Below are 26369 nucleotides of genomic sequence, written 5' to 3'. Positions count from 1 at the left end.
CCTCTTGAGGCAGGTTGCGACGCTGTGGTGAATTTCCCGTTTGGATTGGCTACAGGTGTGTGTGTATGTTTGTGCCTGTGGTCTTGCTGCACCTTCCTGCAACACGTTGTTGCCGCTGCTGCTGATAGTCGATTCTGGGCCTAAAAATAGACCAGGCTGCGCGTGTGCCACAATTTGGCTTTATCGTTGATTGAGCGTTAGCCTATTATTAGCTGGACATTCGCTGGGCGCATACTTCTTTGGGTGGGTGGGTATGTGTGGTGTTTCGTTTATGTAGGAGGGAGGGGACATTTTAGGCGCGGGAAAAAAGTTATGCGTTCATTTGGCAGCCCATGCATTGAACGGTCGGGGGCAACACATTCGATATGCTACTTAATAGCCAATAGATTGCTGTAAAATTTAAACCCGCTGTTAAAAGTATTTAAATTGGGTTAAAGCTGATATGATTATGCCATTTAAGTCCTTGTTTAGTCCAGTAATAGTTTCGTTGAAGATAAAAAGGATTAGACAAACATTAATAATACAGTAGCATCTACAGTTTCTTTCTTCGCTCAAGAGTGAGAAGGATAGACATTTCTGGATATTTTCCCAGAAACAAAACTTAACACTTAGCTACGCACGTCTTCACGTCTTTCGGGAGTTTCCCCAAGTTCAGAGTCAAACAAATGTCGATTCAGACTTCAAATATGTTAAAGCTACAACATAGCAAAAACAAAACAAAAGGCATGATAGTACATGAACTGATAATAGAGTTGTCACCAAATTGCCTTGAACAACAAACAAAACAAAGAAGAGGACAAGGAAGAATGAGCAAGAGAGAGATGGATATAGCTCTGAGAAGATGCCGATGAAAAGACAGACGCCGCACCGTGGGATGGAGGAACAGACACCAGACAGATATGTATGAGTCATCCCAGAGTGTTTTGTACTGTTTTCTTCCACATTAAAATTGTGTGTTGTGTTTTGCCTTTGCGTATAATTGCGCGATAAACGAAACTAAATGTCTTTTATAATGTAATTTGGGTAATTTTTTGGCGCGTTTTTTGCTTTGCTTTTCACGCATCAATGCCGTTTGGTTATTTTTGGCCCAGCGATTCATGCGATCGACAGAGACAGAGGTTCAGAGGTGAGGACAGAAGCTGCGAGAGAGCGGGACAGATTGACAGCGGTTCAGAGGTGAGAACAACCAACAACAGACTTTGTCTAGTGAGAAACCCGGACCCCGCCCGCCCCCCTCTCATGCTAAGTTGAATGGACTTTCGATTTTTAATGTTCGACGGCGACTTTTTTTATGGCCACATTTGGCAGCACAAAGTCAACAATATTCGAGGAGTACATTAGCCGCGAATCGAGTACATAAATATTTGCAATCTCGCTTTGTTCCCTCTGCTAAATGCTAACCCCGCACAGTGCTGGGGTTACTGAAATTTACAGTTATCTTTGCTCTTTCCCACTTGATTTGGCTTTATGTTCATGTTAATTACATTATGACCCATTTAGCCGGGAGTCTGAGATTCCCTTGTCGGCGAACCCCATCAAACTGGAGCGCGAAGTCGAGATCCAAAAATTCGCGAAGAAGCGACCCGCTGACTGCCCCGCAGACAGAATGTAATTAAGCGGGAATTTTTGTGTGATTTTGATACCCTTTGCTGGTGGGGGGTATACATTCATTACGGCTACAGACATCTCGACTACTTTATGCGGTGTGAATTTTTGTATTATTTATTTATGTATGCAATGTAAAATAAATAACGAACTTATATTTATCTATTCATAGCTCCGGGGCCTTAAGCTAAAATAATATACCCATACACATGTATAATATGCAAGTGGGCAGTACATATTCGCTAAACTAAAACAGTCAGAATAAGCATAAGTTCATATATTTTACAGGGTATCTACATCACGGCACTAGTTATTTTTCTCCTTCATCTTCTTTTGCTGTTCCGCATTTTGTTCTGACATTTCTGCCCTTTGTTGTGCTTGTCTTTTGTTGTTAGTGTGGGAGTGAGAGCGCAGAGAGCCTGCGGATGGCAGCCTTCGGCCTGACTCACCCTCACAGGGTTCCCTTCCCCCTCCCCATCAGCCTTTGGCAAGACAGAGATCACAGACACTTGAGGACTCTGCTGTCATTCGGTACCGAATCTGGCGCGAGAGAGATGCCAGATTCTGATAACTGTAGAATTGGGTGTGAGCGAGCGCACCTTGACTCGCCCTGCCTCTGCCCTGCCCTGCCCTTTGTCATATGAGCTTACAGCTGCAGTGCAGTGCAGAGTAATTGATACAGTGGGTGTCATAAGTCCTGCCGATAAGGCCATTCCATTGAATGTGAAAGGCAATCGTGGAATGACTAGATGTGAGTAAGGGTTTCTGCTGATAAGTGAGTGGGAGTACCTGACCAGCTAATATGCTCATTATATATCAAGAGAAGTGAGTAAGGGTATTTGTATAAATAAACACAAGCGTAGGCGTCACGATAGATATCGCAACAAGACGCGACGCCGGGCAGGCTGCCAAGAAGCCTGCAGTCTGCTTTGAAATCAAGAGTGGGGTGGGAGTGAGAGAGGGTGGTGAACCACTTACCCTACGCTGTTGTTGCTGCTGCTGGTGCTGCTTTGGTGGCTCGTAAAAGCTGCTGCCGTTCTCCAACCACTCCACGTCTCTGCAAGATCAAAATAGAGAGAGGGAGAGAGCGAGAGAGAGAGTGTGCATTAGCAACCACATGTTGGACATTCACCACAAAACAAACGAAAGAAAGCACTCTCTCTTTCTCTTGGAGCTTTCGCTCTCCTGCTACCCACCTTTGCATGCGTTGGATGACCGGCCTCTGGGCGGTGCTGTCGTGGATGCGCACCTGATCCGGCGTGATCTCCTCCAAGAGGAACATATTCTTGTTGGCCAGAGAGGAGCTCTCCTCCAGCAGAAACATATTCGTGCCGCTTTCCGGCCCCGCATCGCTGCTGCTGTTGTTGTAGAAGAGCGGACTGAGCGGCCGGCAAGCGCCACCCAAAAGCTCATCGATGTTCTGATGCCGCGAGATGAATAGCTTCTCACCTGGCCGCCTCATCTGTGGGGAGAAGCGCGGCTGCAGCGACGTCGGTGGCGCTGACTGCGCTGCCGGCATTGGGGCTCTTCCCATTGGAATGTTGTCGTAGGGCGAGGGACAGCGCGGTCGCTGCTCTGTCGGCACGGGACTGGCGCACTGTCCCAGCGGCGGTGGGCGTTCGGTGAAGGCAAAGTGGAAGGAGCTGCTCAGCTCGTGTGGCGTCTCCAGTTGCTGCTGCTGCGGATTCCTGCGCCTTAGATCGGTCTCATCTCTGCCCAGGTGCTGCTGCTGCTGCTGCTCCTCTTCCTCCTCCTCGTCGCTGCTGGCGTTGGCAGCGACTGCAACTGCTGCTGCTGACTGCGCTGCCTCTGGCTCATCCTGCAGCCACCAGGCCCGCTCGCCCGACTCCCAGTGCTTGATGATGCGGGGCGGGGGTGTGGGTGGCTTCACTGGCGGTGGCTCCATCTCTTTCTCCTTCTCCTTTTCCTTCTCGTTGTTGTCCTGCCACCAGGCCCGCTCGCCGGACTCCACGCGTTGCACGTTGAAGAGCTTTTTGGTGGGTCCCGACATCCACCAGTGCTTGGGGCCGTCGTCGCTGTGGCTTTTTGAGTTGCTGCTCCTGGAGCCGCTCGGTAGTTTCAAGGTCACCTCCACATGCGTCTCGTTATTGTTGTTGTTGTTGTTGTTCTCGTCCTCGTGGTAGCCATTCGAGCGGAGAGGGGATTGGGGCAGGGACTGCAATTGTGGCGGGGACTGTGGCAGGGATCGGGTCTGAGGTGACTGCGATTTCAACTTTGCCTGAGTCTGGGACGGGGGCTGCTCCTGCTCCTGCTCCTGCTCCTCCTCCAGCCACCAGGCATCCTGCTCCGGTGAGATGCGGCTCCTGGGCATCTGCTTGACCTTGGAGTGCGTCTCCAGCTCTTGGTCCTGGCTGCTCCAGTGACTGGGATCATCGTCCAGGGTATTGAGTGTCTCCTCAGCCAGCGTATCATCATCCCCCTCATCATCCGCCTCGCTGCGGCGCAGCCACCAGGCCTGCTCCTCCCCGGAATCAATGTGTCGCAGCCTGTACGGAGGCATCTCGCCGTTCGGATTGTTCTGATCCAAAGCGGAGGCTGTGTTTATCTGTAGACTGGTGTCCTGCCACCAGCTGGGTTCCTCCTGACTCGGGTCCTGCTCCGAGGTGGTGCTCAGGCTAGTGTCCTGCGTGGTGGTGGTGCTGCTGCTGCTGATCGTCGTTGGGGTGTGGGCAGTGCTGATCCTGGTGGTGGCTGGACAGCGGGTACTCGAACTGGGGGGACTCAGTGGGGATCTCGTCGAGGTATTCGCTTCGCTCGTGGGCGTCGTTTTGGGCGTCGATTTCGTTCGCGGTTCGTTCGTGTTAAGATCTGTGGCCAGACTGATCGATGGTGGGGCGGCGTCCGGCTCCCCAGAGCTCTCCGAGCTTTCGAGGAAGATCGGTTCACTATTTGCGTCTTGCTGACGGTTCGCGAAAAAATTCGACACCGACGAGAGCTTCTGCAGACGTCGCGACTGTGGCGATCGGTTCGATGGTGGGGCTGCTGCCACCGGACTCTCATTCGGATCGGGATCGGCATCGGCATCGGCATTGTGGCTCTCTGGTGAAGGTGACTCAGGTGCTGCGTTGGCGGCTGGCGTATTCGATTTGCGGCTATTTTGGTTGGCCAACAATTGGCCGGCGTGGCCGGCAACGACCTTGCCTTCTTTGGGCGTCTTCTTTTTGCTCTGCTTTTTAACGGTCTTGACCCCTCGCTGCTCGCTGTCCGAGGCGGAGGTGCAGGTGGAGGAGGTGGCCGCAGAGGATGAGGATGTGCCCTGACGGCTGCCCGCTGAGGAGGAGGAGGTCTTGCCATTGCTCAGCTTGGAGCTCTTCTTTCCGGAGCCGGCCGAGGCCAGACTACCCTCCGAGCCCGCACTGGGCGAGCGCTCCAGTTGGCCAGAGCCGGAGCCTGCTCCATTGGTCCCCACGTCCTCGGACTCCCCGCCACTGGGCGTGCGCGATTTGCGCGGCCTGTCCGTGGGTCCCACATTCAGGGAGCTCTTGCGGAAGTCCTTGTTGGGCCACTTGACGGCAGAGCTGCCCGAACTGGAGCTGGAGCAGGTCTTGGTGGGTGATTCACTTTTGGTGGGCGCTGCCGGTGGCTTGTTGGCCAGATTCTCCACCGAGGACTGGCGTGAGGCATTCAGCCGTACGGCCTTGGGCGGGGAGAGCTTTGATTTGCTGGCGGAGGCGGAGGATTTGGCGGAGCTGCCATTACTCAAAGCGCCGTTACTCTTCGACGCTGGACTGGGCACCTCTGCCGGCGACGCTGATGACGCCGCTGACGCCGATGACTTCCCCTCCACAGAGGGGGAGGCGGACTTGCTGGACAGCGGACTGGCACTGTACCGGAGGCTGCTGATCCGGTCCCTGTGCGGGCTATAGGTGGAGCTGAGGCTGCTGCTGCCGCCGCCGCTGTAGCGCAGATATCGCGTGGAATCGTCCATCCTGTCCGACTGGGTCTCCTTCTCCAGCATCTGGCGGGGCTTCGTGGACCGCTGGATGCTCTTCTCGATCGTCTTGGCAATGTCGATGCGGCGCGTGCGCTGAACGGTGGTGCTGCCCGGCGGCGTGGGCGATGTGGCACGCGTCACCACCGCCACTGAGACGAAGGTTTCCTCGGACGGTGGGTCCTGTTGCACCTTCTCCTGTTCCTGCTCCTTCTGTGGGCTTGCCTGCTTGCCCTTCTGCTGCTCCTCACGTGGCTTCTCTGGGGGACTTGTGGGGACGGGAACCTCCTGCTCCTTCTCCCTGCTGGCCCTGGCCCGACTGGCCGTGCGCGCATGAAAGTCGCTGGTGGTCAGGTAGGAGATGGCACTGCCATTGCTGCTCCCATTGCTGATCCTTGATGCGGCGGCGCCGAAGCGACTGCCGTACCCGTTCCTGGCACCTGACGACGAGGAGGAGGTCGAGGTGTTGCCACTGCGATAGCTGGCTCCCAGTTTGCTCCTCCCGCTGTCAATGACTGGACTCGGATCCCTCGACTTGCCGCGGTTCGTGTGCTCCAGGGCCACTGGACTGGGATCTCTGGATCTGCCGTACTTTCCCAGCGTGCTGCTGCTCGCTCCCGCTCCCGTGTACCGCTTGATGGGACTGCTCCGCTCACTGGCGGCCGTCTCCTTGGGCTCTGTCTTGGCATAGCGACTCACGTAGCTGGTGACGGGCGCTGGGGCTATTGTTGTGGGTGGATCTCGCTTGAGGCGGTATGTGCCGCCCGAGAATGATGGTCTGTAGGCGCTGGGCGTGGCCAGGGAGCTGTAGCGCGATGTGGAGTCTCCTCCAGCTCCATACTGTAATGCGGAGAGGGGAGGGCGAAGGTGAGTGGGTGAACTCCAAGAGCATTTATTTAATCACTTACCGAAGAGCTGCCTGTTTTGTAGGAGCTGCCCAGGCTGGACTTCCAGGGTGCCTGCACAAAGAGCAAAGGAATTGGGATTAGTCGCTGAATTTTAAGGATATTTCACTATAATTTTATGCACATAAGCAGGCACCACAGAACTGTATCCCCCACCAGTTTCATAGAAATCATATTAATTTTGGATGAGCTTTTGGGATATTAAGTTGGGGCAACAAAATAGAAAGTTTATTCCATTTTGTTTATATCAGTAACGTAAAGCAGCTGTGGGAACTCTATAAACGAGAAAATTTGTTTATAGAGTAATTTACTTATAGAGTAAATAAGACTTTATATTTTTTTAAATTATTAAAGCTTCTTTAACCCAAAATATATTTAGTTCCATCAGACCCACAGACACACCCATATTTAAATTAAATAATCCACTTTTAAAAGCAGCAGTGAATTTAAATAAAATTCACTTTTGTTTAAAAATAAAAAATATTTATATTAAAAATAACCCACATTAAAATAAATTTAAAAAATTAAATTACTGGAGAATATATTTGATTTAAATATGAAAATATTTATATTAAAAATAAAGTAAAACTTTATATTTTAAATACTTTTAAATAAAATATATTCATATTAATGTCAAAATGTAGACACAATTAGACATATGTTATCCAGTCAATTAACAGTTCTTAATGCGCATCGAACCACCTCTCAGATGTGCTCTACATACGGAAAGGTCCACCGATATAGGGGTTAATTTATTTCTGCGTATTCCTTGTATTATTCCTCGAAATTCTCATTCTCTTTGCTCATTCAAATGAAATTGAAATTGATAGGGGAATCACATGGCTTGGCTTTGATTGATTGGCGCACTCAGACCACAGCAACAATTGACATCCCGGCGTCCACCCCCCTCCCCGATCGAACTGTGGGGCACTTTCTCAATGAGTTGTGCACCCGACAATTATTCGCACACATTTCATCATCATCATCATCAAGAGAAGCAGCAGCAGACACAGCAGCCACAAGAACCCAGGCATCATCATCAGTCGCTGCATCAGCCTCTGTTCTGTTCTTTCCGAGAGAACATCAACACCATGCAGACGATGCCAAAGAATCTCCCCCAACTTTCCCTATTGGATGCCCAATGTTATTTGTATTTTCGGGGGCTGCTTCTGATGCTTCTGCTGCTTTGAACTCGCTTCAGTGCATTTTCCCTGCCTTTGGCTCTATTTCATTTTCAATTAAATGGCGCTGTAGCACGCGTTTTTCAATTAATTTGGACGTGTAAACAGATTCATTTCGATTATTTCAACATGTGCCTTCTAATCTCGTCCGATGCATCGGGGGCATTAGAAGATCTCTCGCGCCCTCGACAGAGACACATCTTGGCCACGAACATATAAATATTTAGAGAACCCCCGTATTCAGGTGGTGTCCAGGGGTGCAGACAGACAGACAGACAGACGGACAGACAGACGGACACACCATTTAAAATTGCAAAATTCTTATTAGATTTTTATAGAATTTTGGCACAGCTAAGGATCTTTGTACCAATTAATGCAGATGATATTTAATGAGCAGATGAAGTGCTGTTGAACCCCCACTAAATTGACAGAGACACGAAGAATATGGCGCATTATGCGAGCAGAAAAAAGAATTGTACAAGATGTTGTGGGAATTATTTAACAATTTATTGCTCGAAATATTTAAATTTCCCAAGGTATTGATGGAAATTCTTCAATGAAAATTCCTCAATTTAAATAGGTTTCGATTCGAAACAACTCCCAAGTGGCGCCAGTCCTCCCATGACATATATCAGGGCATAAAGAATAATAATAATAATAATGAATTCCTCCAGCGACCGCCCAATGAGAGATCTAACATAGACAAAGAGAGCGAGTGAGGTAGCCATGAAGACAGTGAGAGACAGGGGGGAGGAAGCCAGAGAAGACAGAGAAGAGACAGCAAGAGAGACAGACAGACAGTGTCGGCTAATTGTTTTCGCTCAGTGAAATGGAATGCCAAATACACAAATAGCCCCAACAATGTGCAAAACAAGCAAACGGAGACGACACTCAGCCTCAGCCACAGCCACAGCCGACACCGGAGAAAAGTCTGCTGGGATAGAGATGTGGGATGTGGATGTGTCTATGGATGGATCTTCTCTGGAATGAGTTTGCCATATGCCCCTATCTGGGGAGCGGAGTGGAGCGGAGTGCGTACTTCTGACAGCGTTATTATGCGGACTCAATTAGGGACCTCAGACCTCAGACCCCAGACCGCAGACCCAGACCAGACCCAGGATGCGCTATAAAGCGCCTGTCTGTCAGTCGAGCGAGTCTATAAAGCACAGGCACAATTCACTCACGAACTATAACTACGAAATACATACAAATGTATATGCATATGTACAGTATGTGTGTATATCTGCGAGTCCAACGATCTCAAGTATTCGCGTGCCATGCGTCCGATGTCCGCCAGACATGCTCGTATATGATTTATTTATAAATGTTTTTCCTACTTTTCGCTGTCAAAAGTGTCGACAAAGTGCGTTTCACGAAATTCGAATGTGTAAAGAAAATAAAAGTGAAAATCAACGAGAACTGAGTGTTAGACGATCATTTATTTGTACGTTCCCAGATACGTATTCAAATGCAAAACAAAAAGTGGACATTGCAAAGGGATTGTTTTTTCCTGTTTTAGATTAGGCTCAGCTCAGAGCTTGTCTCTGAATCGGAGTCCGAATCAGTTGAGGTCTCTTGCTCGTATTCCAGCATTAAAGTGTAGGGCGGCTCCTGGTCGTAGCCCTGTTCCAGCTCCTCCCCCGATGTCTCCTCCTGCTGCAGCTGCTCTTCATCAGATATCTCTGCTTGCTGCTTCTGCTGCTGCTCCTCCTCCTGCTCGTCTTCGAATATATCTTCCTGCTGCTGCTGTTGCTGCTCCTCCTCCTGCTTCTCTCCCTCTTCATTGTCAAAAACTATACCCAAGTGTCCAGTCTCTGGCACAAAAGGATCCCAGACAGGCGGATAGAAGGGATACATGGCTATGGCATCGCGCATCTGGCGCATGCTCATCTCGAAGGCGATATCCTGGACGTTGCGCGGCGGCGGCTCGTTGGTGAAGGGGCCGTTGAAGTGCACATAAATGTCACCGGGCGCCGTCAGATCCAGGCCGCACATGGTCAGATCTTCGCCAAAGACCAGTTGGGTGGCCGCCGGATTGCTGTGGCTGGCCCGCATGGCCGAGAGCAGACCCACCATTCCGTACTGATCCGGAATCATCGAGCCGGGAATGTCGCTGAACAGTCCATCGGGAGTGCTCCGTATGCCACCCGTCTGGCAGGGTGCCGCCAATCCCTCAAACTCCGTGCAATACGAGGGCTGACCGAAGATGTCCGCATACGAGGGCAGCGTCGGCATGCGGCCGTACAGCTCTGGGAAGAGCTGTAGCTCCCAGTCGTTGGCATTCTGGCCCCACATAAAGGCAAAGGTATCGTCGGGCATGGCGTTGGGTGACGATCTCTGGCCGTTGGACGACCCTGGCGATGGGTCATCATGGATTGGCGGCTGCTCCACAACAGCTTCTGGCTCCTGGGCATAAATCAGTTCGTGGATATAGGATGGCAGTTCGTCGAATGCCTCCTCATCCTCCTGCTCCTCCTCCTCCTCCTCGCAGATTGGCTCCTGGTCGTTGCGCTGCTCCAGTTCATCGTTTGGTTCCTGCGCGTAGAGCGGCTCCTGCTCCTGCTCGTAGAGCGGCTCCTGGTGCAGGTCTTCGTCTGGTTCCTGCTCGCAGATGGACTCCTGGTCGTAGCGTGGCGTCTGGGTGGAGAACTGCACCTGACACTGCTCATAAAATACTTCCTTTCCGCAGTAACAGATCGACTCGGGGTCACAGAATGGCCCCTGATCGCAGTATGACCCTGGGTCACGGCACGGCCCTTGCTCACAGTGCGCCTCTCGGTCACAGCCTGGCGCCGGATCACAGCCTGTCTCGTAGTTGGAGATCGTCTCTGGATAGCAGACTGATTCCATTTCAGAGACCTCAAAGGTCGACTTTTCGTCAGAGTTCGACTCCACGTCATAGGTGAACTGCTCCTCATCGGTGACGGATGACTCCGACTCGTCAGTGCTCGAATACTGGTCCTGGCCGCAGATTTGCTCCTCCTGCTCAAGCGACTCTTGGTCATAGAGTAGCTCCTGCTCAAGCGCCTCCTGGTCATAGATTGGCTTCTGCCTTGGGGTACAGCTTGGCTCCGTGGCAAGTGTCGGCTTCTTGGCCGACATCGTCGGGTTCACCTTCTTCGGCTGGGGCTGTGGCTGTGGCTGTGGCTGCGGTTGCGGCTGCTTTGGTTGTTGTTGCTTCTGCTGTTGCTTTGGCTTGTGGTTCGATTTTTTGGATTTTTTTGCATTCGCCTTTTTGGCATTGGTATTTTTTGCATTTGAGCTCTTCGAGCCGCTGGCGTTGTTGCTTTTATTGTTGCTATTGTTGTTGTTCTCTTTAGTGTTGATGTTGTTGGTATTGTTGCTGTTGCTGTTGTTGTTGTTGTTGTTGTTGTTGTTGTTGTTGTTGTTGCTCTCCTGGGTCTTCTTGCGCAGCACTGCCAAGGATGCGGCATTGCCGCGAGGACGACGACGACGTGGCATGGTTTAATGGTTTCTCTTAATTTGTTGGTTGTTGGTTTTGTTGGTTTTGTTGGTTTTGTTGGTTGTGAAAATTTCCTAGGAGTTTGGATTTTGCAATTACGCAGACTTTCTGCCTTTTCGAATTTGTAATTTTTTGTCTTTTGTCTTTTTTGTCTGTGCACACTGAAATGCACGTAAACTGAAACCTTTTGATAGCTTTGCTTCGGAAGAACACAATTAAATGACAGATGCCGGGCATGGATACTGATTTTGTGACGCGGCGAATGACACTTCGATTTCAAGGCACTCTTTGGGGGGAGGGGGAATTTACAAGCACTTTCCACACTCGAAAACAGTGTTGGGAAATGATTGCACTCTATGAAAGAGAGAAAAAGCAAAGCATTAATAACGAGTGCCGCCTGTAAGGTTCAATCTGCTGCAAGTTCGAAGCTGCCTGGCCAGGGCTGAGGAGAAGCGCTCCTTGAGGCTGATTCGATGCCACGAAAGGCGCTTTTAACACTTGAAACAGTGTTGTAAGCAAGTCCCTTTTGTTTTGACAACTTTCTGTCACATTGCAACAAATTACGTAATTACGGTACGCGTAAAATTAAAAAAAAGGAAGCGAAAAGTAGAGAAAAAAAGGAGAAACCATGAGCGACGCCACTGACGTTCAGTCTGCTGTTATTTTGGAGCTGCAAGGCGTTAGGGAGGCCGCACTTCCGCCCAGCTTTAACCCCTCGGATCACGGCCTGGAGGATACCTTTCGTCTGACACGCTTCGTCGACTCGGAGGCAGGCGGCTGCAAGGTGCCCAAGGATGAGCTTTTGAGCGCGCTCTTGGCAGCGGGTCTCACCAAAGCGGGGCAGCCGGAAACCGTAGTGCAGGACGAGACGCTGCCGTTGCCATCGGTTGTGCCCAAACTGGGCATCCCGTTCGACTGCTCTGTGATTCCGCTGCGCACAGGCGCATGCTGGCTGGTGCAGGCCGCCGGCTTCTGCTGCCCCATCATTGACGATCCCTACGCGATGGGCAAGATCGCCTGCGCCAAGGTGCTGAACAATCTCTATGCGATGGGCGTCAGCCAGTGCGACAGCATGACGCTGCTGCTGGGCGTGAGCAGTGGGTGGACGGAGCAGCAGCGCGATGTGGTGCTGCCCATAATGATGCGGGGCTTCAAGAGCCGCGCCTCTGAGGCTGGCGCCCAAATTTCTGGCGTCCAGATCGTAGTCAATTCCTGGTGCATGCTGGGCGGAGTGGCCTCGACCATTTGCCAGATGAACGGGTTCATTGAGCCGGGCTACGCCATCGCTGGCGATGTCCTGTTGCTGACCAAACCCCTGGGCACACAGCTGGCCCTCGATGCATACCGGAGCATCGGCAACGCACCGGGATCCTGCCGCAAGCCCATAAAGCTGACCATCACCGAGGAGCAGGTGAAAGAGGCCCACCGTCAGGCCACCAAGTCGATGTCCCGCCTCAATCGCGAGGCCGCTCGGCTTATGTTCAAGCACAATGCCCACGGGGCCACCCACGTTGGCGAATTGGGTCTCTTGGGGCATGCCCAGCACCTGGCATATCTGCAGAAGAATGAGCTTTCCTTCTCCATTTACAACCTGCCCTTGATCGGCCATATGGCAGCCCTGGCCATGAACAATGGCGAAGCCAACGATCGCCTGCTGTTGCAGGGGCTTGCCCCCGAACATTCGGGCGGTCTGCTCATCTGCATGCCACGGGAGCAGGCCACCTCCTTCTGCTCCGAAATCAAGAAATTGGAGGGCCATCAGGCCTGGATCATCGGCAAGGTAGAGAAGGGCAACAGGAGTGCACGGGTCATCGAGAAGGTTCAGCTCATTCACGTGGAGGATGAATAAATGTTTGCAAATTTTTTACTTAAATAAAAACAGCGAAGACAACAAGAGATATAGTTGATTACTCTCTCCCACTCTCTCACACACACAGAGAGGGTTTTAGGGTTCCGATTCCAGCCACGGGAATTGCTTTGGTGTCCCTCACTGTCTCTAGATTCTAACAGTTCCCCTCTGTCAGCCATTAAATTTTACAGTGCACGAAGTGCTCTCTCTCTCTTTCTCGCTGTAGAGAATGCAAAAACAATATACAAAACAATAAATGGATTTGATCAGGATGATCTATCGCTGCTCCCATCCCATCCCATCGCGGCATTGGCTTCAAACAAATTGCATGAAGATTCACACTTTGTTAATTAATTAGGTGGTGCGTGCTCCGCGGCGGCTCTCACAGGGAACTTTCGACTTTATGCGTGTCATAAATATTTACAACTTCCTTCTGGCCATAAAAATCTTCAACAAAGTACCCAAAGCCGAGGAGCACCAACAATTCGAAACGGCAGCAACAGGAACACAAGAACTCTGACTACGTCACCCGTAAAAGAAGCACACAAACTATTTTATTTTTTTTGTTCAACATTTATAGATCCAAAGATTCTAAAAATAATTAGAAACTGATGCTGAGAGAGATCGTTGAAGGAGCGGGCGATGGAGTGGGAGTAGGAGTGGGAGCAGGAGAAAGGTGCACTCCGCTGATGGGAGAGAAATGGAAACTTGTTGTTTTCCGGCCATAAATTGATTGGTTTATTAGTTAGAGAGAGGGTCACAAATATATTTAATTGATTTATGCAGCGCCGTGTCAGAAGTCGGGCCAGAGTCATAAAGTTGATGTCGAGGAACGAAAGGATACAATGAGTGGAACATGAGTGGGACTTACGCAATTACGGAGAGTGAGGAGACTTTTCTCAGGGGATTAACGACTTGAATGTTAGGCCAAAAGATTTCATATGAATTATGCCTTGCCCTTATGTTTAGCTGCTGTGTGCTTTGAACTCTTTTCTGAATGATTATGATTTTCATAGCTTGGCTGATATGGTTATGGTTGATATTTCATCTTTAATAGATAACCTCAAGTGCAATCAAGATTGCAAATATAAATAATTCCAAAATATTCTGTAGAAAGTCAGAGAAACGAATATATTATTAATCTATAGCTATTTATTATACCTAATTGACTGGCATTGACTGCTCAAAATGCAGTAGCAGCCATTATTTCAAATAAATACTCTCCAAATGAAAAATAGCCAAAAATCAAGTTAAATGATTTGAATCCGCTGCCAAAAAGATCATCGGTGTACGTAGCCACATTAAAGTGATTGATTCCAGCTCATTCATTTGCCCATTCACTCATTCATTCGTTTATATTCGTTCATTTGTTCACTCATTTAAATTATACAAAGATCCCAGCCACACCTAGCCACACCATCACATCACTTGAGGCTGCTGCTGCCGCTGCTGCCTGTCTGGAAAATGAGAGCAATTAACTGGGCAAAAGTCAGACAATGAGCAAACGCTGTGGCTAAATTGTTTATCAATGGATCTGGAGGCACAAAAGCACACTCACAGATGCGCAAGAGCGAACGCAAACTCATAGATACATTTTATCTGGCTACGTGTGAGGTAAGGCAACAAATTAGAAATAAACAAAAATCTGTGGATGCTAGGAATTGCAAAAACACACACTGAAAAGCGCCAACCGCCAAGATCAAGATACCACAGATACATTGGGAGGGATACACAGATACATAGCGGCTACACGGATACAGATAGTTGGCTCTGCATTAACTTGCAAGATTACTTACATAACTGCGATAGGAAGACATTACGTTCGTTTTTGGCAAGCGATCGAAGCAATCAGAACTCTATCAGATTTTGTTTGGATAATTTCTGTATAATCTGTATAATTTATTTCGTTTATCTTCAGTGGGCTTCCTTTTGCTGGTAATCCAATCTGCCACACACACACACACACACACACTGGTCTCTCTGCTGCTGTAGAACGCGCGACGAGCGAACCAAAGATACACTACACTCGAACCACTGACGACAATTACGAAAGCGTATCTGTCGGATGCATGGGGCGGTCCGGTCGCCTCTCAATTGCAATAGATGCAAAATAAATTAGATACATTTACTGAATTCGCGCGCGTGCGACAAAAATATTTCTCTCCTTGTCTCTCTCTCTCTCTCTCTCTATTTGTCTCGATTCTTGACTCTGGTTTCCTTTTCGATTTTCTTTGCTTTCGGCCAACTTTCTTTTCTTTTCTTTTTATTTTGTTTTGTTTTTTCGCCGCTCTTGGATCTCCGAGATTGGGGATCTCTGGTGTGTGCCACTTTACATAATCCGCCGGCACGCACCGGCCAGGTTGATATACATATAGAAGATACTTATGTATAGAGCTGTGGAGCTGCCAGAGCTGCCAGAGCCAGAGAGCTATATGGAGGAGCTATAAGAGCCTATGGTGCTCCTCATCCGATCTATTTGAGAATGCAGCCGGCAAATGCGACACGGGAATCAGATGCGCGGACGACACACACGTCACGAGGCGTTTTATTTATGCCTTGATATTTTTCTTATTTTCCATCTCCACTTTTTCCACTTTGCTCCGCCAGCCCACAACTTTTCCTTTTATTTCATTTTACTTTGGGAGCACAGGCAGAACTTGGGATTTTATTTATAAATTTAGCAACATTTACACACACACACACACACACACTCATTCTCTCACACGATTATTTTGTCGCAGAACGCGAAAGCGAACGCAAGCGATGCGATTTTCGGTATTTTGAGTTTTTCAATTTTCCGATTTTCCCGTTTTGTTCCGTTTTGGCCCCGAAGCGTGTGTGCGACTCGGCGCGTTGTCAAAGGAAAACTGTCTGGCCTGGCCGCTGGGAAAATATATATTTTCTTGCCGAGATTTTTCCCTCGCACTGAACTGCGTGAAAAGCTGAGCAGAGAAAAGTCTCTCGTCTCTCGTCTCGCTCTCTCTCTCTCTCTATCGCTGGGTGTGCGTGTAGTATTTTCGGCAGGCGGGTGAGTAGCGCAGCGTAGAGATCGCCGCCTCGTCTTCTCCTTCTCAGTCGATGATCGCTGCGTTTGTGAATTGCAATAGAGAAATAAATAAAAAGAACACTCTATCAGAAAGGGTATCATTGGCACTATGATCAGCAGGTTAAGGTTTTATTTATCTACTAGTGATGAGCATAAGTTTATCGTGTAAAAATGCATAAAAAGTGTTGTAAAAAGACTTCAGCATACAGATCCTTCCTGTAAGATGAGTTGAGGGTATATAAAAGCTTTTTTTCTTTAGCACCAATTGGTATGATAGGTTTAGGTTAGGTTAGGTTTATAGGGCTGCTCGACCGAAGTCGAGATCACTCGGAGGCAAGTCTGCCCATTGTGACGATAGGTTTAAGGGCTAAAGAAAAATTTGTACATCAAATAGAAGTATTTACCATTGATTATACAAAATTATTCACCATATAGACAGTTTTAAAATAATTCAAAAAACAAACTTTAAAATCTAAATATACCTTGGAAAACGTTTGCTATATATTCCAAATGTTCTACATACTTTTTTAAAAACAACAGCTCCATTAAGGGACATTTTATACCGAAATAAACATATTCTTCATAATTTTAAATTATCCACCGATTGAAATTCAACGAAAGAACAAAGGAACTTTCCCTCTTAGAGTATAAAGATCGGCCGATACCTATTTCCATGTTTTATCCACTATTTTCCGTATGTATCTATCTGCTCAGCGTATATACATATGTACATATATCTGGCTTAAATTGGCCAACCCGGCTATATGTACTGATTCCCTCCCCTTCCATTCGTTGTACGGAAATGTGTGTAAAAATTCTTGTAATGCTCAAAAGTATTTCGCAGCTATATCTACGAGTATCTAGGCTATGGAATGAACATCATCATACTCGTAGTTGGTAGATACGATTCCCCATGTTTCCCCCATCTATTATTAGATAAATATTTTAATTAAAATATATTTCTGTCTTTGGGTGACTAATCGATGAGTGGGCCGCGTCCCGCAGATGGAGAGGAAGATGCACAAAATGTATCCAGCACCACAACAACGAAAAGTATCTCAAAATATGTGCTGCAGATGATAATTGTCGCCAACAGATACAGATGCAGTCTGTCATGTTTCGGTGACTGAAGGAAACCGAAAGGGAAGAGGCCACCACTACACGACGAGGGTCGGGAGGGGGTACCATGAACTTGTGAATGAGCTGATGAGCTGTCCCAATGGATGATGATTTATGTTTTGGGTAAGGTATGGATCACCGTGGAAGATTCTATAATTCTCCGAAGCACCTTGCTAATTCCACATTCATTCAGTTTCTCACGAGCTCAGGTCATGGCTCCCCAATAGCTCTGGCCCACATTCACCCTATGCCCCCCTTCGGCATTCTGGTTCAATTGTGCATCGCAGACATGTGCCCTCCCCATAAAAGAATATATCACAGATATCATACAGTAGACAACGTCACACTGCTAACGTATGTACGGGTATATGCTGATATTTGTTCTGGTTTTAAAAATAAAAATCTTTGTGCCACTTTTGCAGTTGCCGCTGCTGCCTCTGGCAGTCACCGGAAGCGTGCGGCTAACAAAGATGACGTCTAAACAGAAAATGAAAATGAAAATGAAACGGGGGAATTCGTGGGTTTTTAGTGAAAAACATTTAAAACTAAATATGCGCAAAATGCGGCGAAAAGCATTCAAATGGAAGATAATGCCTTACCCCAGGCCCCAAGCCCCAATCCCATAAATCAGAATGGGCGACAAAGATACAATACTAAAAGGGGGGAACAGACTGGGAAGAGGTAAATCCAAAAAGGGCGGCATCAATGGGCTAATAGCGGGCCAGCCCCAGGCAAAGTGGCTCGACACTTTGACGAAAGACATGCCAGAAAGAGTGCAGCGGCAACAGGGAGAGGAGGGATCACTGCGGAACGGGCCCAAGACTTAACCCAATCTGACCGACAGATACAAATAGCTTTCAGCGCTGCATTAAAAAATATAAAAGATACCAACAACAGGCGCGCATTTCGCATGATTTCCAGAAATATTTTCATTTTCCCAGTGCGTGCTGCACTGGGAACGCAACCCAGAAAAAAGCCGAAAACTGAAAACTGAGTGCAAACAAATCAGAGAAAGAGAGAAATACAAGGAAGAACTTCATGGATATAACGACTATAAGATACCCTTAAACAGGAAGAAATTTATTCAAATGAAATCCGATCCAAGAGTGGCCGGAGTCTATTTAAATCTGACAGTAATAAATATTCAAACAGGATTATTATAGATCTACCTATGTAGTATGTATAGTATGTACCTATGTCACTGAGAAGTGCACTCTGAAATGGACACTTCATTCAGCCTGTTACATGCATCCCATAGAGCACAATACACCCATTACGTATCCCTATGAGTGGCAGGGTATGATGAAAAAAAAAAAACAGAAAACTAGAAATGAATTTTGGGCAGGCAATAAAAAGAAATACACCGACAGCCATAAAAGTCAGACCCCGGCAATCCCCGGGAGCAACCAGCAGCTAGCAGCCAGCAGCCAGCGAGGTGCACACACAATGTGGTCGGTCAATCATGCTGATGTTCACCAGAGTTCCAATGGGATCCTCCATCACCATCTCCATCCGCATCCCAGTTTTCCCCAGATCTGGCCTGGCCTGCCCTGCTCTGCTCTGCTGTGCGGCTTTCAATCATTTTGTGCGCTTCTCAAATTTGTAATTTATGTCTGGGGCCGTTTGGGGGCGTGCCTCCAGCGACAGATTATGCAATGAAACGATGCAAACGCTAGTTAATAAAACGAATGGAGTGCCGGAGCAGGGGCAGGAGTAGGAGCAGGCGGCAGCCATCCTATGGGGAGGAGGAACAAACAGATGCAATTTGTTTGGTGGCACATAAAATCCGACAAAAGAAAATTGTTTTGCTGTCCGCAAGGCGGAAGACAAATGGTTGGGGTATTGGGACTCTAAAGTGATTATATCTATATATTTTGTTTCAGTAAATTTCATATATCTAACGACACTATAAACAAAATCTGAACTTTGGACCGTCTTCCATTCCGTTAAATGTTTTAAACCATGTGCAAATTGTGCCTACATTTTGTATGCCATTTGGAAAAATCCAAAGGAAAATCCGATTCAACAGGCGGTTGTTTTCCCGTTTGGCACGCGTGGGCCATAAAATATTTGCTGCTGGTCGTACATCAAAAAGTATTCCTTGACGGAATCGACTCGGACTTGTTCTGCGATTTTGCGCTGTGACTGCCAAATAAATACCATAAACATCCCAAATTGTAGTTAATTATCGTTGTTGTTTTTTTATTGTCTATTTATCTTGCTGTAGTACAGTTTTTTATTTACATACCATTTTCCGCTCTGATGTCAGAGGCTGCTACTGCTGCTGCCTGGCTATTGCCACATTTTCGTCTCGCATTTTCCACATTTTCCACGGCGCGCGTTCTGTGTGCTAATATATAATTTAAATATTGTATGGCTGCTGTTCTTAACCAGCCTCACTGTGTGTTGCAATCTGCGAGGGCCTTTTGTTTGCTTTACCGACACAATTTTTTTTGGCTGTTTCGATGGTCTGGGCATTTGATCGCTTTTTCAAGGTTGCATTGCATGGAAGCTGTTGTTTAGAAGTGTGTGCCTGGGTCTCAAGTATTTTCTTGTGGTTCTTTCATGAAAATATTACGTATACGCATTGCGTATACGCCGCAAGCAGTGACAGGGTTTAGAAGGGGTCTTCTTCATAAATATATATCAACTCCATTCAATTGCAAATCTAAGCCTATCGTTCTTAATCTTTGAGCATTATTTACTTCTTTGAAGTTTCCTTTTCTGTGGGAACCCCTTCTAGGAATATGCCACTGCCTCGATCGATCGATCTTAATCGGATGCAGCTTGTTGATTTTTGTAGATATATTTTTTTTATGGAAGTACTTGGGAATAGCTTATGTCTGAACGCGCTGAAAGGCGCAACTGAAGAGGCGTTCTAATATGCTCCATCTGAAGTGGATTCTGATTCGGTTTGGCAAGCACTGACAGTTTTTCCTAGCGATTTGCTCCGAATCTATTACAACATTTTGTGTAAACACAGCATTAAGAGCGGGTTTTTACGTCTAAACAGTTTTCAAAATCAAATATGGAACTGCTCGCCGCCAAAAAGAAAAAAGCTTCAAAAACAAAACTTTCGATCGTGAAATAGTTGTGAAAACTTTTTGGCAAGTGTTGCCAGCTGAAATCGGTTTTATATATATACATGTACGTACGCCTATCTATATATAATTTCCACCACAAAGGCAGGCGAAAAATGCGAGGAAAACAAAACGACAAGGCGGAACGCAAAGAACTCGTGAAAATGCGAAAATAAATCGAAAGACGCAACAGTAAAAATAAATTCGGGAAAATTAAGAATTAAAACCCTCGAAGTGCAGGAGTATGTGGCATCAAGTGAGATTAATTAGAGTCCAGGAATTTCATATACTTTCCCCCAGAGCAGGGGAACGCCCATTAAAATGGTGCTGCTGTTGGTGCATCTGCGGCGACTCATCCTTCTGCTGACCGTGGTCCACCTGTGCGGGACGGTGTTCCGGCGCCTCGTCACCGAACGACACCACGCCTACGTGCTGCAGCCCTATGGCTACCAGAGAGTGGGACGCCTCCGAAGTGGCAGCTGGTTCAAGGAGCCGCTCCATGTGCAGTGGTGGGCCTACATCTACACCTGCTACGGCTACCTAGTGCTGGTCAACTACGTCAGCATGCGCCGGCTGACAAATCTGATAGAGTTCTTCTTGAACTAAAACATTTTGTCGATCAATTTTACTTGTGGCTTAATCTATGGTATGGCAGCAGAAGCAAATGTTGCATGTAGGTCCTGTACCAGACAAATAATTGTGTTATAAATGCTATTTTAGGGTTCCTGTAATTAAAATATATTTCTATGTATTATATTGTATTTTATTATAAAAATGTATCCTTTAACCTACATATATACTGATGAAAGCCTAAATACGGCAAAACACATATCCATAATGCTGGTGGGACACTGCGCAACACACAGAACGAAAAGGCCGAATACATTTTTCCTCTTAAATTTAATGTTTCGATTTAAATAAATTTGTTTCTTTAATTTTACATCGCATCTACATTTCAATGCATGTTCTACACGAGCATGACATATATTTTACACACACTTACATGCGTTTTCTATGATTTTTACATACTTTTTCAAAGCAAGTGGGCAGAGCCACTATGAGTGGCAATGAGAAATAATTAAATATTTAGTGCCGCCATCTAGTGGTCAGGCCTTAGCTGGCTTGGCAGCTACGCCATTTTTTGTCTGAATGACAGACCGAATATTCGATATCATTTCGCATTATTAGTCGATGATAGATGCTACCCACTGAGCGCGGATTTCAAAACCCTATTTAAATAAAATTTGTATTCATTGCAAGGTGTATTACGTGAATGATCTAATGATCTGCCATCCTTAACTACCATAATCCATTCCACCATTTAGTGTTTGCCAATAATATTGTCGATTGTGAATAATGTCTTCTTTGATTGACTTTTGGCCAGAGATCGTGGAGCGCCCTAAATGCATCGCTCAGCTCTGGGAGGCGGCAGTCTCTTCTCCTATCTTTCGCGTGTTAGCATAAAATTTTTCGAAAATGGTTCTCAATAGTAAAATTTTTTATTATATTTGACAGAATATGAATGGTAGGAGTTCGACCTGGTTATCCAGGGAAATATTCGTGTTACTTCGATCTCGGCGAAGATGAAGACCCAGCATCATAGATGATGATCTGCATTTAAATCGACAAATAATTCAAATATGTAGGACAAATCTCAGCCAAACATACAATTTTAATTTGAATCGTCAGCAAAGATACATTTTTAATGCTATTTGCTGTCGAAATTAATTAAATTGCAATTGCATTAAGCAACACGAGTTGCAAATATTTTCGATGATTAATCGTTTAGCTAAAGCATGAAATAACGAACGGGCCAATGACGAATGCCAAATACTCTACCACCAGTAGATATCTATAGCTATGCCATGGCTAACAATTAGTGGTCATAAAACTATTACGTATGTGGCTGATGACCTGCTGCCCTGCACGCTGCATATTCCGTATTCAAGTTAATGAAAACTCTGACAGCGAATAATTCTGTCAACGGCCCATAACTTGTGGGGGGGTGGGGATCGGCCCGAAAGGGTGTAGAGAGCCGAAAATATTTCGTTTTTATTTTGAAAGCCTATTTATAAATACAGAAAATCTATTCATGTCTTCAAACCAAGTTTTTCCTCACCGAAATAACATTTCCCAAATCGATTGAATTTATTTTATTTATTTATTATTTATGATCAGATATTGTTGTTGATCTAATTGCATAGACTCTCCCGCAGGTATGATGCCGATCTAGATCGTTGCTATATAGCATTTAGCATGGCATATTTGAAGCTTTCTTTCACCCACATGGGTGAATACATGGATGCACACATACTCGTGCTATATACACATATCATATCATAGCTCATAGCGTGGATGAGTGTATTTCTCATCCGCATGAGTCAGAGAGACAGAAACAGTGACACGTCACAGCCCCGAGATGTCGATGCTATATGGGCCAAGAGGTATACTAAATCCACGATTTGTCAACTATTCGTTTTGACTGGCCATTAAATGGCAATTGGCATTATTAGAGCAGATCCGTGGCATCGTGTTTGTGAATCATCCATTGGAGGGGTTGACTTGAAGTTGTCAACGCCCGAATGGCAAATGACAACGCAAAATGGCAACAAAAAACAAAGAAGAGAAGCAGAGTGTGGGGAATGGGGAGTGGGAGCCTTTTCAGGGAACTGAAATGCATTAGAGCCACGCGCCGTTTTGTTTGTTTTGAATGCATTAAAAAGTCTATTTTTGTCCGGGCATTGGGTTTGGAATTTTGCTGCACCACCCACCGAGTTGGAGTCGGCCAGACCACCACCCCACCCAACTGGCGCCCACTTGAGCCCGCTATCTGTTATGTGGCACTCACCATAGAGCGCCTCTACGCCCAGAAAGTGGCTGCTGAGCACTTGTCAAATGGGCACACACGCACTTTGTGAAGCAGGAGGAACACCTCGTACAAGCTGAAGTCGATCTATATATAGCTGCATAGCACAAGGCATCCTCTCTATAGGTTCTCTATAGGTGTATGTGCGTGTGTGTGTGCTGTATCTGTGTGATCATAACAATTTTGACCCAATTTTGTGCGCTGGCACACACGAAACATGAAAGAAACAGAAGACACGATGCGAACGCTGAGTGATTTCTGTCTTGCCACCAGGCCTCAAGAGGTGGGAATATGCACGCACTCCTGTCCCAGTCCCAGTCGCAGTCGCAGTCGCACACCTCCCCGTTATATACCATCACTGACCTCAGTGCATCTGTAAAATGATGGGCAATGGGCCGTAAACCAGCTGGGAATTACAAGCTCAAATGCAATTGCATTGGCCGCAACGGCATCGAATTGGAAAGACAAGAATGAGAGAGAGCGAGAGAGAGACTTTCCTAAAGGAGATTTAGATCCACCATCTGATCTCAGTTCAGGTGATTTCCTAGAGAAAGATGTGGAAGCCAGGCAGTCACGGATCCCTGGATACAAGCTCAAGCTTAAATCCAATTGAATTTCGAACAAATTTCAATTCAAACCCAAATCGAATTGGGAATTTTTGACAAAAGGTGTCGTTGTGGTGTCTGGCTTGTGGCTATTTTTGGCGGACTTATTTATCGCCGAATTGCTTGCTACATATTCGCCAGGTTATTTTTAAATAATTACACATTCCAAAATGTGGCAAACACACAGAATGCTATTCTGTGCTGTGCTGTGCCTGGCATACACTTTCACATCAACACACAGATACTTTTGTGCGTGCTTGTGTGTGTGTGGCATCAAATAAATAAAGTTATGGCCAGGCAGCGCTAGAAGATACCAAGCACGAACTGGCCGGACAGGACAGCCACCTTATATATAAGCAATGGAGGGCCCATCCACGGATATGTATATATACATATACATATATATGTATGTATGTATGTATGTATGTATGTGGCAGCCTCAGGTGAAATGTGTGTGGAAAATGAACATGTTTATGAGCAAAGAGAGAAAAAACCCACTGAAATAACGTAAAATTCAGTTGCTAAAAATAAGCGAAAAATCATTTTTAAGTATAGCTATGCCTGTGTGTCTCTGTTCGCGTGTGTGTGTGGAGCACAGGTGGAGCAGATCGTTCACGACACGAACCATACCGATCCAAAGCCGAACTGAGGCGAAATTTTTCACTCAAAACAAAAAGCTTTGGTTCCTTTGGAAAATTGAGCTAAATACGAAAAAAAAAAAAATAAACTCACACATAAAACTCGCTCAAAAATGTAACAAAAATTGTTTAATAAACCATGCAGATCTCAATCTCTCTTCCAATTTCGGTTCCTATATGCATTTGGAAAGTCTTACCTGCTGCCAAAATTATGTATGTGCGTGTCCATTGATATAACAATTGTTAGGATGACAGAGCATTGTCTGTGGTGGAGCAGACACTGCTGTCGGCATTGCCAAGGATTCACTCAAAATACTGAATTTTCGTCTATATTTTTTGTGCACTTTTGTCGCTCTGTAGGCTTTCCTTCTTCTTTTTTTTTGTAGCCCACAGAATAACACGTTTCGATGCCAAAAGTCATGTATTTTTAGCCAACATTGCATGTACGTTTGTAATTCTAATTCTAATTCTAATTGGCTGTTAGCGAGAAATGATTTTTGAACACATTTCATAAAAATTATGAAAACTTTTACGATTTCTATGTCAGTTGGATTTGATAAGATGTTGTAATGCAATTTGGGGCCTATACTATGGAACATTGTACATATAGGTAGAATGGAAAATGGATGGATTTGGCTGCGGCTGTACTTGGTTTACGGTATCTTGAAGATTCGGTCATAGCTTTTCAATCAGATTTACTGCATATTATAAATCAACTTTTATATATTACACATATCCTAACTACCAATAGAAGTAAACAAATCGGAGGCAAACGGTAGAGATATTCACTGTGGAATATCGATATTTTAGTGACTGTTATTTTTAATGAAAAATACTCGTTAATATAGTCGCTTTAATGTATCTTTTAAACTTATTTAATAAATAAACCTTTGCTGAACTGAAAGTAGAGGCAAAACTAAGAACCATCAATTCTATCATCAATTAATAATTATTAAAATTTAGTTTATCATTGATATTAATACAACATACAATTCAATACAAGCATGTAGATACATTTGGAATACTTTTCGATGTTAATAGTATACGTATACGTAATCCTCGTAATCCTAAGGGAAAAATTATAGTGTTTATCAGCATAGACTTGGAGACATGAATAGGAATATATTTGTATATAGTACTACAGATTATATAACTCCAGAATCACATACTACAGATAAGTGCAGATTTTCTACCTTTCTAGCCACGAAAGTTTAAAATTTTTTGAATATTCTTTAATCACTACAAAAAACCGACACCATCACAATCTTAAACGGGCTTCTCGAACACCTATTTCTGGGAAAGTTCCCCAAAGCAAACAGCCAACAATATTGCCAGAACTTTGGGCGTTATGCTGGTCAGATATTGGCTTATACCGCAACCTGCTTATCAACGGACTACGTGCTGCAATATTGCTGTTGCCCAAACCCAAACCATAAACAAACAGAAAAGATATTAAAAATCAAACTAAATAGTGTGAAAAGGGAGGTGGGGCCCTATGAACCAACAAAATAACCAACTAAATGAATATAAATTATTAACTTTATGATCGGCAGAAGCTGCCAAAAATTTCACCATGACTTATATGTAGGTATGTATATTGTACCTACATATATGTGCGATGGAAGTGAAAATTTATGTGTAGATACATTTTGGCCAGACGCTAGATACACAAAATGAAATCCCGTGGCAAGGAGGCGCAGGCAGACACAGGAATGACATAGGCTAATTACAGGTAAGCAAAAAGAAAAGAAAAGAAAAGAAAAGAGAAACATATGCTTTGAGTTTATTTTCGGTTGGGGGTAAAACTCTCAGCGAAAAGCAAGCGTGAAAATGCGTTCACACAAGCAGCCGAAAAGCCGAAAGAAAAATCAAAGAATTTTCCACACAAGCGAGCAATTAACACAGCAGCACGCCGCATGAAAACTCACTCAAAAACACATAGGATGGAACTCAAATGAGATAGGGGGGCAGGCAGGCAGGCAGGCAGGCACCCGAATTCTGTCTCAGAAAAAGCACACTCAGGTCGTCGCCGATCCGAAGGGAAGCCGACTGCAGCCGAA

At 46.0% G+C, this 26369-nt stretch overlaps 4 protein-coding genes across 5 annotated transcripts; 2 read left to right on the top strand and 2 right to left on the bottom strand.

The window, feature by feature from the left end:
- Positions 1 to 2406: 2406 nt before the first annotated feature.
- LOC121404051 (formin-J-like) lies at positions 2407 to 15329 on the bottom strand. Its single transcript, XM_041592636.1, has 5 exons — positions 14752 to 15329; positions 6466 to 6516; positions 3845 to 6397; positions 2802 to 3733; positions 2407 to 2662 (listed from the first exon to the last, which is right to left on the bottom strand). Exons 1-5 carry the CDS (start codon positions 14770 to 14772, stop codon positions 2422 to 2424), a joined length of 3798 nt encoding a protein of 1265 aa, XP_041448570.1. The 5' UTR covers positions 14773 to 15329; the 3' UTR covers positions 2407 to 2421.
- LOC111067865 lies at positions 9064 to 10509 on the bottom strand. Its single transcript, XM_022357197.2, has one exon. It carries the CDS (start codon positions 10491 to 10493, stop codon positions 9159 to 9161), a length of 1335 nt encoding a protein of 444 aa, XP_022212889.2. The 5' UTR covers positions 10494 to 10509; the 3' UTR covers positions 9064 to 9158.
- Positions 11671 to 12996, top strand: LOC111067866 (inactive selenide, water dikinase-like protein). Its single transcript, XM_022357198.2, has one exon. The coding sequence runs from the start codon at positions 11735 to 11737 to the stop codon at positions 12953 to 12955; it is 1221 nt and encodes a 406-aa protein (XP_022212890.2). The 5' UTR covers positions 11671 to 11734; the 3' UTR covers positions 12956 to 12996.
- Positions 15330 to 20326: 4997 nt separating the features above from the next.
- On the top strand, positions 20327 to 20963 carry LOC111067805. 2 transcript variants are annotated; one of them, XM_022357115.2, is made up of 2 exons: positions 20327 to 20442; positions 20506 to 20963. In XM_022357115.2, exon 2 carries the CDS (start codon positions 20522 to 20524, stop codon positions 20804 to 20806), a length of 285 nt encoding a protein of 94 aa, XP_022212807.1. In that variant the 5' UTR covers positions 20327 to 20442; positions 20506 to 20521; the 3' UTR covers positions 20807 to 20963. The 2 variants fall into 2 exon arrangements, with proteins under 2 accessions (XP_022212807.1, XP_022212806.1); XM_022357114.2 differs by having other exon boundaries at positions 20501 to 20962.
- The last annotated feature ends 5406 nt before the right edge of the window (positions 20964 to 26369 follow it).

Source organism: Drosophila obscura, unplaced genomic scaffold (genome assembly GCF_018151105.1).
Source record: "Drosophila obscura isolate BZ-5 IFL unplaced genomic scaffold, ASM1815110v1 contig_181, whole genome shotgun sequence".
NCBI lineage: Eukaryota > Metazoa > Arthropoda > Insecta > Diptera > Drosophilidae > Drosophila > Drosophila obscura.
Note: the sequence above shows the minus strand (reverse complement) of the source record. Positions and strands in the feature narration are given on the sequence as shown.

What these genes read in the sequence shown, in the direction of transcription:
- LOC111067865 (XM_022357197.2), bottom strand. Translation starts at nt 10,493, where the DNA reads ATGGAATCAGTCTGCTATCCAGAGACGATCTCCAACTACGAGACAGGC.
- LOC111067866 (XM_022357198.2), top strand. Translation starts at nt 11,735, where the DNA reads ATGAGCGACGCCACTGACGTTCAGTCTGCTGTTATTTTGGAGCTGCAA.
- LOC121404051 (XM_041592636.1), bottom strand. Translation starts at nt 14,772, where the DNA reads ATGTCTTCCTATCGCAGTTAT. An exon ending in AGCCCCCGTCCCAGACTCAG is followed by an intron (nt 3,734 to 3,844) that starts GCAAAGTTGAAA and finishes CACGAGGACGAG; the next exon opens with AACAACAACAACAACAACAA. An exon ending in GTCATCCAACGCATGCAAAG is followed by an intron (nt 2,663 to 2,801) that starts GTGGGTAGCAGG and finishes TTGATCTTGCAG; the next exon opens with AGACGTGGAGTGGTTGGAGA.
- LOC111067805 (XM_022357115.2), top strand. Translation starts at nt 20,522, where the DNA reads ATGGTGCTGCTGTTGGTGCATCTGCGGCGACTCATCCTTCTGCTGACC.